This window comes from Puma concolor, chromosome B1, assembly GCF_028749965.1.
Source record: "Puma concolor isolate L17-30 chromosome B1, mPumCon1.1.hap2, whole genome shotgun sequence".
Classification (NCBI taxonomy): domain Eukaryota; kingdom Metazoa; phylum Chordata; class Mammalia; order Carnivora; family Felidae; genus Puma; species Puma concolor.
In genome coordinates, this window is record NC_141670.1 from 64,282,853 (window position 1) to 64,297,085 (window position 14,233).

General features: G+C 36.2%; 1 protein-coding gene across 2 annotated transcripts in view; it reads left to right on the plus strand.

The window, feature by feature from the left end:
* Positions 1-14,233, plus strand: part of LOC147581671 (uncharacterized) — a 79,746-nt gene that overhangs the window by 47,897 nt on the left and 17,616 nt on the right. Inside the window, exon 2 of one of the 2 annotated variants that reach the window (XM_086702899.1) lies at positions 11,212-11,415. In XM_086702899.1, the coding sequence (XP_086559025.1) occupies positions 11,212-11,415 (204 nt within the window). Of the gene's footprint in view, positions 1-11,211; positions 11,701-14,233 lie in introns of those variants that run through there. The other variant, XM_086702898.1, reaches the window with a different exon arrangement.

Here is a 14,233-nt window from a genome sequence, read left to right on the forward strand (position 1 = left end):
TTTTATTTGATGTATGCATTTATTAAAAAATGATTACCACCATAACATCACATAATTACTATTTCTTTTTTTTTTTTTTTTTTTGGTGGTGAAAACAATATCTGCTCTCTCAGCAACTTCGGGTATATAATACAATATTATTAACTATATTCACCATGCTGTACATTAGATCCCCAGAGCTTATCCATCTTAGAAATGGAAGTCTGTACCTTTTGACCACTGTCTCCCCATTCTCCTTCACTATGCTCCAGCCTTTGGTAACCACTACTATGGTCTCTATTTCTATGAATCTGGCTTTTTTAGATTTTACATATAAGTGAGATCAATATTTGACTTTTTACATCTGATTCATTTCACTTAGCATAATGCCTTCATGGTCCATCCATGTTGTCTCAAATGGCGGGATTTCCTTCTTATTCATGGCTGAATACATTCCATTATATATATATATATATATATATATATATATATATATATATATATATACGCACACACACACACAAACACACACACACACATACACACACATATATACATTCTATGTATATACGTGCCACATCTTCTTTATTCACTCATCCATTGACAGACACTTGGGTTGTTTCCTATCTTGACTGTTGTGAATAATACTGCAATGAACATGGGTTTGCAGATATCTTTTCAAAATATTTATTTCGTTTCCTTTGGCTGTATATCCAAAAGTCAGATTGCTGAACCATATGATAGTTCTATTTTTAATTTTTTTTTTTTTGAGGAAACTACTATTTTCCATAGTGGCTGTCCCTATTTACATTCCCACTAATAGTGTCTGAGGATTCCCTTTTCTCAATACTTTTACCAACACTTGATATCTCCCTTTTTTTTTTTATGACAGTCATTCTAGCAGGTGTGAAGTGGTATCTCACTATGGTTTTGATTTGCATTTTTCCTAGTTATTAGTGATGTTAAGCAATTTTACATGTACCTTTTGGCCATTTGTATGGATTCTTCAAAAAATAGCTGCTCAATTCTTCTGTCCATTTTTAATTGAGTTGTTTTTCTGTTATTGAGTTGTATGACTTCTTTATAGATTTTGGATATTAACACCTTATAAGTTATATTTTTTGGAAATATTTTCTCCCATTCCACAGTTTGCCTTGTCATTTTGTTGATTGTTTCTTTGCTGTGCAGAAGCTTTTTAGTTTGGTGTAGTCTTATTTATTTTTGCCTTTGTTACCTTTGCTTTTGGTGTCAGATTAAAAAAAATCATTGCCAAGACCAATGTCAAGGACCTTTCCTGATATTTTCTTCTAGGACGTTTACAGTTTGGGTCTTACATTTAAGGCTTTAATACATTTCAAGTCAATAATTTTTGCAGTGATATAAGATGGAGATCCAGTGCCATTCTTCTGCGTTAGATTTTCCAGTTTCCTCAATGCCATTTATTGAAGAAACTATGCTTTCCCCATTGAGTATTCTTGACTTCCCTGTAAAATACTAATTGACTGTATATGCAAGAATTTATTTCTGGGCTCTCAATTCTATTCCTTTGGTCTATGTGTTTATTTGTATGCCAGTACCACATTATTACTATAGCTTTGTATTATAGCATATATGAAGAAATCAGGAAGTGTAATGCCTCCAGCTTTGTTCTTTTTCAGAAGTGCTTTAGCCACTCAGGGTCATTTTGTTCCATAGAAATTTTATAATTGTTTTTTATATATCTGTGAAACATGACATTGGAATTTTCATGGAATCTGGGTTTTTTGTTTGCTTTTTAATAATGCCATCCAAGAAATAGACTTAACATTACTACTCAAGAAGTTTTTTAATGACTGTTTCTGCCCAATTCTAGGAGTAATTTTTAGCTTAAACTCCAACCTAAAAGTCCTTTCAGAAACAAAACAAATAAGACAAAACCCTCTATTACTAATAAAGGAAGAAACCACGAGTAAAGAAAGCAAAGAGAGAGAAAACTGTGGACCACAGAACTCAACAGGGAGATCCTTCCTCAGTTATGTTCACTTGACAGTTCAAAAACTCTATTGAATAAAGGCTAAAGTTGTTTAGAAATCAGTTCATGAGGATTTTGTTGTTTATGGTATTACCAGTAGATGACAATAGATAATCTGATAATTGTAGATTTCCATGGGAAAAATGGAAAACATCCAAAATATAATGATCAGAATCAAAAAGCAACATCCTAGAGTAGACTAGAAGAAAATCACTCATTTGGCCATATCTAACCAAAGGTTTTCACCATTTGCTAGGGGTCAGATGTTTAGTATACATACTCCATAATATTATTAAGCACATAGAAGATACCTAGTAGATGCAAGAGACTCTGAATTAAAACACAGACTATGTTATCAAAGAGTCTAAGGAACTAGAATCTTACATGTTTTCTGTGTGTGTTTCTATGTGTGTATATTCACATGTGTATTAAACATGAGCTTAAGGTGTTCTGAAATGTAAATTGCCATTATTTCATAGAATAAACTTTTTATTCATTCTCAATTAATCTTTCCACTGTTTTTCTGCATAAACTGCAAGGCAATGCTATTGAGAAATAGCTAGAAGAGGCCCATTTACTCAACTTTTCAGTGTGGATAGCAGTGACTAATTATGACCAGGCCACCTGTTATACCTTCTGAGGAACACGGCTTTAGGGGGCTTATTTGAAGCTAGAAGGGCTATACACTTTGAACAAAGACACATTGTTCCTTTAAAATAAGAAAAAAATCACTGTGAATGGCTGTACAGGAAAGTGATGTTAAATACAATAGCTAAAATAGTTATTAACTTCCTTTTAAGATATTTCAACAAGAATCTAAATCTTCTTTTTTATGAGGGAGAATCCAATTTTTTCATAAAGTATATTATTATCATCTGGGCCTAATTCATTGGCAGGGAATGATTGCTCACACAGATAGTGGTGATAATATAGCATTTGCATTTTTCAGAACTTTATGTTTAAAAAATGAATAACAGGTAAGAATAGAATCCTATTCCATCTCTACCTTCCCTGAGACACTAATACCTCTTTAGCATGACTTTGTCGTGCTAGTCCAGGCTGAATTGCCAGTTTGCTATTTTTAAAAGTATCTTTTCTAACCATCTCACTTCAAAGGTGATTATTTTAAACTCAGCTACATCTTCTTGGTGATTTCTTGTGTTTTTGGTAGAGGAAGTTTGCTTTATTTTGACATGTGGTATAATGATCATATCCAAATGGACAATATGGACTTCAGTCAAAAGGCCTTGACTAGTTCCTTCTAAAGCTATTTAGTGTCCAAACCAGGCAGCTGTAGTTATGCTTTTAATTCTTCCATGTGACTTAGAAAGGAGGTGAGAAACCAGCTTGCACACACACACACACACACACACACACACCCTACATATAGTTTTTTCTCCCCAAATTCATACAAGTGGAGTCACATGTGAAAGAAGCACTTTCAGTTGCTTTCCATAATGATTAATTGCTGTGCAACAAAGGCTTCCCCAAATCCTCTGAAAGAACATCTTGCTGGCTTACAATTAATACATCTCTTTTGACAAAGTCACTAGCAGGAAGAGGGGGAAAGAGCTTATTTTAAATAGTGAACACACCTCCATTTGTCATAAACCCAAGCTAAGCTTTTCACAGCTGCTTTTCATTTTCTTTGTCTCTAGCCCAGTAACCTCTAAACAAGGGAAATCTCACTTTAGTTATGACATTACTGAAGTGTTAGCTTTTTGTAAAATTCCAGCCCAATCTCCTTCCTTTCTTTTAAATACTAAGCATGAGGTCATAAATTAGAAAACGCATAGATTTTCGGTTGTAATCCCATTTATTAAGGTTTGACAGAATAACTCCATCTAGTTAAATCTAGTTGCAGTGCACTAAGATTTATTAAAGGAAACTGTAATGCATCTCTTTCAAAGAAGAGCTAGGCACATCTACTATATTCGGAGTTAATGGTGATTTAGAAGAAATGTACAGAACATTTATTTTTACTTCTGACTTTATGACATTTTTGAAAGCCTCAAAAATAATAAACTATAAAATGTAATTTTTCTCTCTAAAAGATTGTCTTGTGGGTTTGGTATTTCCCACTATCTAAAATGCGTTATTGCACAAATTTTGCAGATACACATATCTCTGTCATAGCAGAATGCTTGATAACAAGGAAACAAATTGCAACAAGTCCATGTATTGTGGCATTAGAGGTGTTCTTCAGTTCCTTTCTGATCTAAATTGTCCATAAGAGAATGTAATCCTGGTCCTTTGGCTCTTGCATAACAAACTATTAGAAAAATCATCTTAATGGTAGAGGTAATTCTCAAAGACTGTACTGAAATAAGCAACAACAGACATTTAAATGGCTAAATAATGAGGATAATAGAGATTGCTAGTCAGTTGTTCTGTTTTTTTAATTCTACCAAGAAAAAAAAAATCTGCGATGTTGCAAAAGTTGTACAGTCACTTTGGCCATTCATGTAGGAATGCTTGGACTAGTAAGATCATTCAATGGCGTATGACCTAAGCATATCAAATAAATGTGAAAAAATATATTTATGGCATTCTGTGAACATTAAAAAATTACTTGTGCTTTGTTCTGTGGGCTTCTCTTGCTACCCTACACCACAGTGGCCAACTGTTCTAATAGGCAAGCATTTGTGAGCAGGTAACCCAATGTTTTCTGCATCTTTAGGGTCTAGTCTTATTGGCATACAGCACTCATTCATCCATATTACTCAAATCAGTGATGGAATGATAGAATAAGCTGATGGAATTTTTTTTTTAAACCTTTGGTTCTCTTAGCATTTTTAACTGATATATAAAATAAAGTATTGGTATTATGGAGAAAAAGCACTAATTCCAGTAGTTGGAAATATAGTAATTTACCAGTTCCTACATGTGAACTGTCTGCCCTTTGATTTGTACACACTGCCTTTGGGCTTTCCGGCTACCTTTATTTTCCTTGGGCACAATGTATCCTTTCTACTTTTTCCATTGTTTCCATGCTTTAGATGCTGGCTTTCTAGTTACAGTCCAAGTTTGATGTGGGGCTCAAACTCATGAACTGTGAGATCATGACCTGAGTTGAAGTTGGATGCTTAACTGACCGAGCCACCTAGGCACCCCCAGTTATTTTTTAAATAGGGATATAATTTGGTCTGAATAAAAATGAAATATTTCCATTATGTTTTGAGCTGAAGAGTTAAGGTCACAGAAATGAGGATTAAAAAAAGGTAAGTCAAGTGAGAAATAATAAGAATTGTCAATTCTTCATTAGCATTAGCTGATTATCCAGGCAAATGCACTTTGCTCTCTTTCATTCCCTGTTTCTGGCCAGTTTACAGAATAGAGACAAGTAGATTAAAGCACTATTCACAATTTCAGTATTTTTGTAATTTCACTCATTTTACAAGTAACAAAGATTGCTACCAATTATTGGCAAATTCCTGTGTGTCTGTCTTTGTGGTGAGGACTTGACCCACATCAGCACACATTTAATCTTCACAGAAACTCTGTGAGTTAGACAAAATCTCTGTTTTAAAGATGTGAAAACTGAGATTTATAGAGGCTGAGATCATATAGCTACTTAGCAGCAAGAGCTATATGGCTCCAAAATCCAAGCTTGTAAGCGAACACTCATTTATGAATTTAATGAGCACTACCCTGCTGCTCTCTAACAGGATACCAACTATTTGGGGTACAGGATTACATTAATCATTAAAGCTATGTTTGAATTTATAACTTGATTTTATTCACTCATTCTATCTAAGTTTTTTTTAATTCCATAATGAGAAAGAATTAAGAGTATGGGTTAGGCTTACATGAATAATATCTATTCATAACACAACCATGACCATGAATCTACAGAAGCCAATCAACTCTGGCAAATCTATCATATTTCCATAGGTTGTTTCTGTCTCCAAAATGACTATCTTATTCATGCTCCTCTCTCTTCTTCTTTTCCACCCCCTGTCATATCACATCCCCTGACTCAGCTGATAAAGTTGATAAATGATAAAGACTCATTTTCTTTTTGGAAACCAGTACACTTGGAACTCTCCCACCCTCCTGCCATGAACCCTACTGCCCTTCCTGTCCTTGAATCTGTACTCTCTCCTTTTACAAAGGAGGAAACAATCTGCCATTGTCAAGAACCTCCTCTTCCACTTGTGACCTGGACCCCAATGACACTGTGTTTTCAAAGATTTTCCTCCTGTGTTTATCCTGTCTCTCCTGTCTCATAGGTTTCTTCCTTTTACTGAATTATTCTTACTAGTATACAGACATGCTTGTATCTTTCGACTTAAAAAAGAATGCTCTATTTAGCCCTTATTTGCCTTCAGCTATCACTCGCAAATCTCTGCTCTTCACTAAAAAACTTCTTGGGTTTTCTGTATTAACTGCCTCTATTTTGTCACCACTCATTCTCTCCTCAATTCACTCCCATCAGACTTATGTTACCAGCAATCCTTTGAAACTGCATTTGACTGGATGGCCAATGAAGTCCTTTTCTCAAATCCAGTGATCACTCTCTCTGACGTTGACTTGCCACAGCATCTGCCATAGTTGACTACTCCCTTCCTTTTGAAGCACTTTCTTCTGTTAGCTTCCATAACATCACTTTTTTCTTGATTTCCTCCTACCTGGTAGTCACTCATTCTCTGTCTCTCTTGTCTTTTCCATTGGGCCTTGACTGTGAACTGATTGTAGGCTTTTCCATTTGCATGTCCATGGTAGCCAATTTCATGACTTATATACTCTCAAATATCTCTAGCCCAACCTTTCTCCAGAATCCTCTCACCTACTCAACATGTCATGTATAATCTAATAAATATCTCAAATTTACATTTTTCTACTCTCTGTTTCTATGATTTTGACTATTTTTCCTTTTTTTTTTAAAGATTCCACAGTTAGATGATACCATGCAATATTTCTGTCTTTCTTTCTGGCTTATTTCACTTAGCATAATCCCTTCAAGTTTCATCCAGGAATATTGCAAATGACAGGATATCCTTCTTTTTTAAGGCTGAATAATGTTCCATTGCATTTTGTTCCACTTCATTTTCTTTATTTCTTTCTTTTTTAATGTTTATGTATTTTAGAGAGAGAGAGAGAGAGAGACAGAGAGAGCACAAGCAGTGGAGGGGCAGAGAGAGGGAGACACAGAATCTGAAGCAGGCTCCAGGCTCTGAGCTATCAGCACAGAGCCTGATGTGGGGCTCGAACTCACAAACTGTGAGATCATGACCTGAGCCAAAGTTGGACTCTTAACTGACTGAGCCACCCAGGTGCCCCCATATACACGCCATTTACTTTATTCATTTTTCCATCAACAGACATGTACATTGTTCCCATACCGTGCCTATTGTGAATAATGCTGCTATGAACATGGGAGCACAGAAATCTCTTTAAGATAATCATTTCCTTTCCTTTGGATATATACCTAGAAGTGGGATTGCTGGATCATATATACGATAGTCTATTTTTAATTTCTTAAGTAATCTCCATACCATTTTCCATAGTAGATGTATCAGTTGACCATCCTGCCAACAGTGTGTATGAGTTCCCTTTTCTCCATATCCTCACCAGCATCTGTTATCACTTGTCTTTTTGATAATAGACAGATGTGGATGACATCCCCTTTGGTGTTTTCTTTAGAAAAATATCTATTTAGGTCCTTTGCCTGTTTTTTTATTTTTTTCTTTTTTTGTTATTGAGTTGTATGAGCTTTTTGAATACTGACCCTTACCAGATAGATGGTTTACAAATGTTTTCTCCCATTGCTTAGGTTGCTTCGTTATTTTTTAATGCTTTCCTCTGCAAAGAAGCTTTCTAGTTTGATGTAGACCCACTAGTTTATTCTTGCTTTTGCAGCATTTGGTTTGGTGTCAGATCCGAAAAAATTATTGCCCAGACTGATGTAAAGGAGCTTAATGCTAATGTTTTCTTCTAGGAGGTTTACTGTTTCAGGTCTTATGTCCATTTTCAGTTTATTTTTATGTATGTTGTAAGATAGTGGTTATTTCATTCTTTTGTGGCTATCCAGGTTTCTCAACACCATTTGTTGAAGAGACAGCATGTTCTTGGCTCTTGGCTCCTTTGTCTGAAATTAACTGACCATAAACCCATGGGTTTATTTCTGGGCTCTCTATTCTGTTCTATTGATCTTTTTGTGTCATTTACATGTTGTTTTGGTTAGTACAGTTTTACAATATAGTTCAAAATCAGGAGGTGTGATGATTCTAGTTTTGTTCTTTCTCAGGATTGCTTTGACTATTCAGGCTTATTTGTGGTTCCATACAAATTTTAGGATTGCTTTTCTATTTCTTTGAAAAATGTCATTGAAATATTTATAGGGATTGTATTGAGTCTTTAGATCATTTTAAGTTGTGCGAAGATTTTAACAGTATTTATTTCTAGTCCATAAGTGTGGAATATCTTTGCATTTGTTTGTGTCTTCAAAACTATCGAGTGGCTGGCTCTGGAAAACAGTGTGGAGTTTCCTCAAAAAAATTAAAAATAGATCTACCCTATGACCCAGCAATAGCACTGCTAGGAATTTATCCAAGGGATACAGGAGTACTGATGCATAGGGGCACTTGTACCCCAATGTTCATAGCAGCACTCTCAACAATAGCCAAATTATGGAAAGAGCCTAAATGTCCATCAACTGATGAATGGATATAGAAATTGTGGTTTATATACACAATGGAATACTACGTGGCAATGAGAAAAAATGAAATATGACCTTTTGTAGCAACGTGGATGGAACTGGAGAGTGTGATGCTAAGTGAAATAAGCCATACAGAGAAAGACAGATACCATATGTTTTCACTCTTATGTGGATCCTGAGAAACTTAACAGGAACCCATAGGGGAGGGGAAGGAAAAAAAAAAAAGAGGTTAGAGTGGGAGAGAGCCAAAGCATAAGAGACTGTTAAAAACTGAGAACAGGGGCGCCTGGGTGGCGCAGTCGGTTAAGCGTCCGACTTCAGCCAGGTCACGATCTCGCGGTCCGTGAGTTCGAGCCCCGCGTCAGGCTCTGGGCTGATGGCTTGGAGCCTGGAGCCTGTTTCCGATTCTGTGTCTCCCTCTCTCTCTGCCCCTTGCCCGTTCATGCTCTGTCTCTCTCTGTCCCAAAAATAAATAAACGTTGAAAAAACAAATTTTAAAAAAAAAACTGAGAACAAACTGAGGGTTGATGGGGGGTGGGAGGGAGGAGAGGGTGGGTGATGGGTATTGAGGAGGGCACCTTTTGGGATGAGCACTGGGTGTTGTATGGAAACCAATTTGACAATAAATTTCATATATTAAAAAAAAAACTATTGAGTGGCTGATGGATTAAAAAAAAAAAAAAGACCTAGCTATATGTTGCTTACAAGAGATTCATCCTAGCTTTAACATAGACTTGAAGAGATGGAAAAAGTATTCCATACATATGGAAATCAAAAGAAAGCAGGGATATCTACACATAAAAAAAAAAAAAAATAGACCTTAAACCAAAGGTTGTAACAAGAGACAAAGATGGCCTTTATATAATTTTAAAGGGGTCAATTCATCAAAAGAATATAATACTTATAAATATTTATGCACCAAACATAGAAGCACCTAAATATATCCAGCAAATATTAATAGATCTGAGGGAAGAAATAGATAGCAATGTAATAATGGTAAAGAACTTCAACACCCCACCTTCAACAATGGATACATCATCTAGACAGAAAATCAATAAGGAAACATTGGCTTTAAACTACATGTTAAATCAGATGGACTTAACAGACATTCACAGAACATTCCATCCAACAGCAACAGAGTACAAGTCCTTCTTAAACACACATGGAACATCCCCTAGGATAGATCATGTGTTAGGAAACAAAATTTAAATTTTTTAAATTTAAGAAGATTGAAGTCACATCAAGCATATTTTCTGACCATAATGGCATGAGACTGGAAATAAATTACAAGAACACTGAAAAATTTACAAATATGTGGAGATTAAACAAATGTGAACACACAATGGGTCAGAGAAGAAATCAAAAGAGAAATAAAAAAGTATCTTGATATTTTTTTCCGATGAAAATGGAAATACAACATACCAAAGCTTATGAGGTGCAGTAAAAACCGATCAAACAGGAAAGTTTATAGTGATAAATGCCTGCATTAAGGGAAAGAAAGATCTCAAATAAATAAGCTAACTGTATATCTCAAAGAACTAGAAAAAGAACAAACTAAGCCCAAAGTTACTAGAAAGAAGGAAATAACAAAGATCAGAGAGGAAGTAAATGAAACAGAGACTAACAGGGCAATAGGAAAGACCAAAGAAACTAAGACCTGGTTTTTTGAACTGTAAACAAAACAGACAAACTGTTAGCTATACTTCCTAAGAAAAAAAGGAAGAGGACTCACATAAACAAAATTATAAATGAAAGAGGAGACATTACAACTGATACCACAGAAATACAAAATATCCTGAGAGACTACTGTGAGAAATTATATGCTAACAAATTGGATAAATTACTAGAAACACACAACCTACCAAAACTGAATCATGAAGAAATAGAAAATCTGAACAGATTAATTATTAGCAGTAAGGAGATCCGATCAGTAATCATAAACCTCCCAACAAAGAAAACCCGAGGACCTGATGGCTTCACTGGTGAATTCTATCAAGCATTTAAAGAAGAACTAATACTGATGCTTAAACTCTTGCAAAAACTAGAAGAGGGGAAATACTCTAATTCATTTTAGGATCCCTAGGAAGGACATCACAAGAAAAGAAAACTATAGGTCAATATCCTTGATGAACATAGATGCAAAAATCCTCATCAAATTATTAGCAAACTGAATCCAACAATTTATTAAAGGGATCATTCAGCACAAGTAAGTGGGATTTGTTTTGGAGATGCAAGGATATTACAACATCTGCAAATTTTGATACACTACAATTAACAAAATAAAGGTAAAAAAATCATATGATCTCAATAGATATAGAAAAAGAATTCGACAAAATTCAACATATTTTTGTGACAAAAACTTTCAACAAACTAGGCATAGAAGGAACATACCTCAACATATTAAAGGTTGTATATAACCTACAGCTAGTACCATAATCAATGTTGAAATGCTGAATGCTTTTTCTCTATGATCAGGTCAGATTCTTTTCTTTTCTCCATACCTAATATATCCATCCATAGTTCTTGGTTCATATATTTCTCTAAAATATATTCTTTCCAGGGGAGGAGCCAAGATGGCGGAACAGCATGGAAGCTTTTTGCATGTCTTGTGTCCATGAAATACAGCCAGACCAGCACTAAACAATCCTACACACCTAGAAAACTGATTGGAAGATTAACACAACAATCTGCACAACCTGAACCACAGAATTCAGCAGGTATGCGACACGAAGAGCTGAACTTGGGCAGCAAGAAGCCCCGAAAGGTAGGGAACCCCTTTTGCGGGTGGAGAGAGGATGGAGACGGGGGAGAGGGGAGCATACGGGAAAAACACCCCTCCCCAAAAGCAGCTGAAGAGAAAGTTCAAAATTGGAAACAGATGCAGGAACTAAACTAAAAAGGGAGAAAGGAGAAAGGAGAGGGTTTAAATTCCATTAAGACTGTAAACAAGGGGAGCGCAAAGGCTGCAACTCTGCAGCTCGATACCTGGCGGTACTCTGGTGGGAAAGGTGAATCCCCAGGAACAGAGTGGGGTCCGGGAGGTTCTTGGGCCACATGGGAAAACAGTTCCACTGCTGGAAGGACATTTGGTGAAGACTGTTGAAGCCACCTGGCCCCAGCAGACCCTGGAAGGCAGCCACATTCGCTGGTGCTGGGGCAAGGTCGTTGAGGGTGAAGCCTGGTGCCAGATGTGTGTTTTGATTTTCCATGGTCCCTGAAACGCTGAGGCTTCACTGTGTCGCGATCTTTTTTGGGGCGGGCTGGCACCTGGCCACAGTCTCAGGGCACTGGCAACAGCAGGGTCCAGCAGCTGTTCCTGGGTGCAGCTGACATTCGTCCATTGCTCATTCAGCCATGGCTCAGCGAGACCCTCCCGCAGAGGGGCAGAGCGGGTCAAAGCTGCAGTCTTTTGGAAGTAAGGGGCCGGGGAAAACAGCTGCATCTGAGACAAAACTTGGGAGAGAGGTACTGCCTGGAGCCTGGGCACGGACAGTGGAAAAGCGGGGAGTGGACGAGAGCTAAAGATGAAGGACCTGTGTGTGATTGCTGATCTGGGAGAACAGACTGGGTGGCTGGGTGGTGCCATTTTTCACCGCTACCGCGCATGCGCACCGCCAAGCACCAATCCACCCCAGTATGCTAGCAGCGCCATCTAGTGGACAGCGGAGCTGTTACACCGAGCACTGCCCAACTGGGCCAACTTCGCTCTTCAAGAACACAAACCTTACCACTGGCTTAATTTATGGACTATAAAGAGCTACATGGACTGACCTCTAGGGGAAAACGAAGCAATTTCAGTCCTACTTCAATCTGTTAGCAGGTTCATCTATTCAATTTTTTTCCCCTCTCTTTCCTTTTTCTCTTTTGCAATTCTTTTCTTTTTATTGAACACAGAAAGAGAAAAAACTCATTTTTATTTTCAATTTTATTAAAAATATCTGTCTTTAATTTTTGTTACAATTTTTACTTTTGTGTAAATTTTTTCAAATTCTACTTTACTTCCATCATTTTATTTTAGTCTACTTCAGTGTACTCACCTTTTCAAATTTTCAAACAATTTCCTTTTTCTCTTTCTTTCCTTTTTTCTCTTTTTTATTTTTTCTTTTTCTTGAATGCAGAAAGAGAAAAACTTCATTTTTACTTTCAACTTATTTTAAATATATTTTATTTAATTTTTATTACTGTATTTTTTGCCTTTATGTAATTTTTTTCAAATTCTTACTCCCATCATTTTATTTCATTCTACTACAGTATATTCACTTTTTCAAATTTTTAAACGATTTCTTTTTTTGTCTTTTCTTTTTTCCTTATCTTTTTTCTCATTTTCATTTCTTTTATTTTTTCTTAAATACAGAAAATGAAAAAATTCATATTTCTTTTCAATTTTTATTAAAACTATTTTTCCATAATTTTTTTCTACTATATTCTCTACTTTAGTGTATTTTAGTCTAGTTTAGTGTATTCATTTCTTCAAATTCTAAAACTACTTCCTTTTTTTGTCTCCCCCCCTTTTTTTCCTATTTTTTTCGTTTTTGTTTTTTGGGTTTTTTTTGTTTTGTTTCTCTAACCTGTCAAACCACTTTCTACACCCAGACCAAAACACACCTAGGATCTAGCATCATCTATTAGATTTGGTGTGTGTGTGTGTGTGTGTTTAATTTTTAATTTAGTATTTTTTTATTTCAATTTTTCTACCTCATTAATTCCTTTTCTCCCTTCAAAATGACAAAACAAATAAATTCACCCCAAAAGAAAGAGCACGAAGAAACAGCAGCCATGGATTTAACCAAGACAGACACAAGCAAGATGTCTGAACCAGAATTTAGAATCACGATAATAAGAACACTAGCTGGAGTCAAAAATAGATTAGAATCCCTTTCTGCAGAGACAAAAGAAGCAAAAAATAGCCAGAATGAAATTAAAAATGCTGTAACTGAGCTGCAGTCACAGATGGATGCAGCAGCGGCAAGGATGGATAAGGTAGAACAGATTCAGCGATATAGAGGAAAACTTACAGAGAATAACGAAGCAGAAAAAAAGAGGGAGATGAAGGCAAAAGAGCACGTTTTAAGAATTAGAGAAATCAGTGACTCATTAAAAAGGAACAACATCAGAATCATAGGAGTCCCAGAAGAGGAAGAGAGAAATAGGGGTAGAAGGGTTATGTGAGCAAATCATAGCGGAAAACTTTCCTAACCTGGGGAAAGACACAGACATCAAAAGCCAGGAAGCATAGAGGACTCCCATTAGATTCAACAAAAACCGACCATCAACAAGGCATATCACACTCAGACTCACAAAATATTCAGGCAAAGACAAAATCATGAAAGCAGCAAGGGAAAGAAAGTCCCTAACCTACAAGGGAAGACAGATCAGGTTAGCATCAGACCTATCCACAGAAAATTGGCAGGCCAGAAAGCAGTGGCAGGATATATTCAATGTGCTGAATCAGAAAAATATGCAGCCAAGAAGTCTTTATCCAGCAAGGCTGTCATTCAAAATAGAAGGAAAGATACAAAGTTTCCCAGACAAACAAAAACTAAACGAGTTTGTGACCACTAAACTAGCCCTGCAAGAAATTC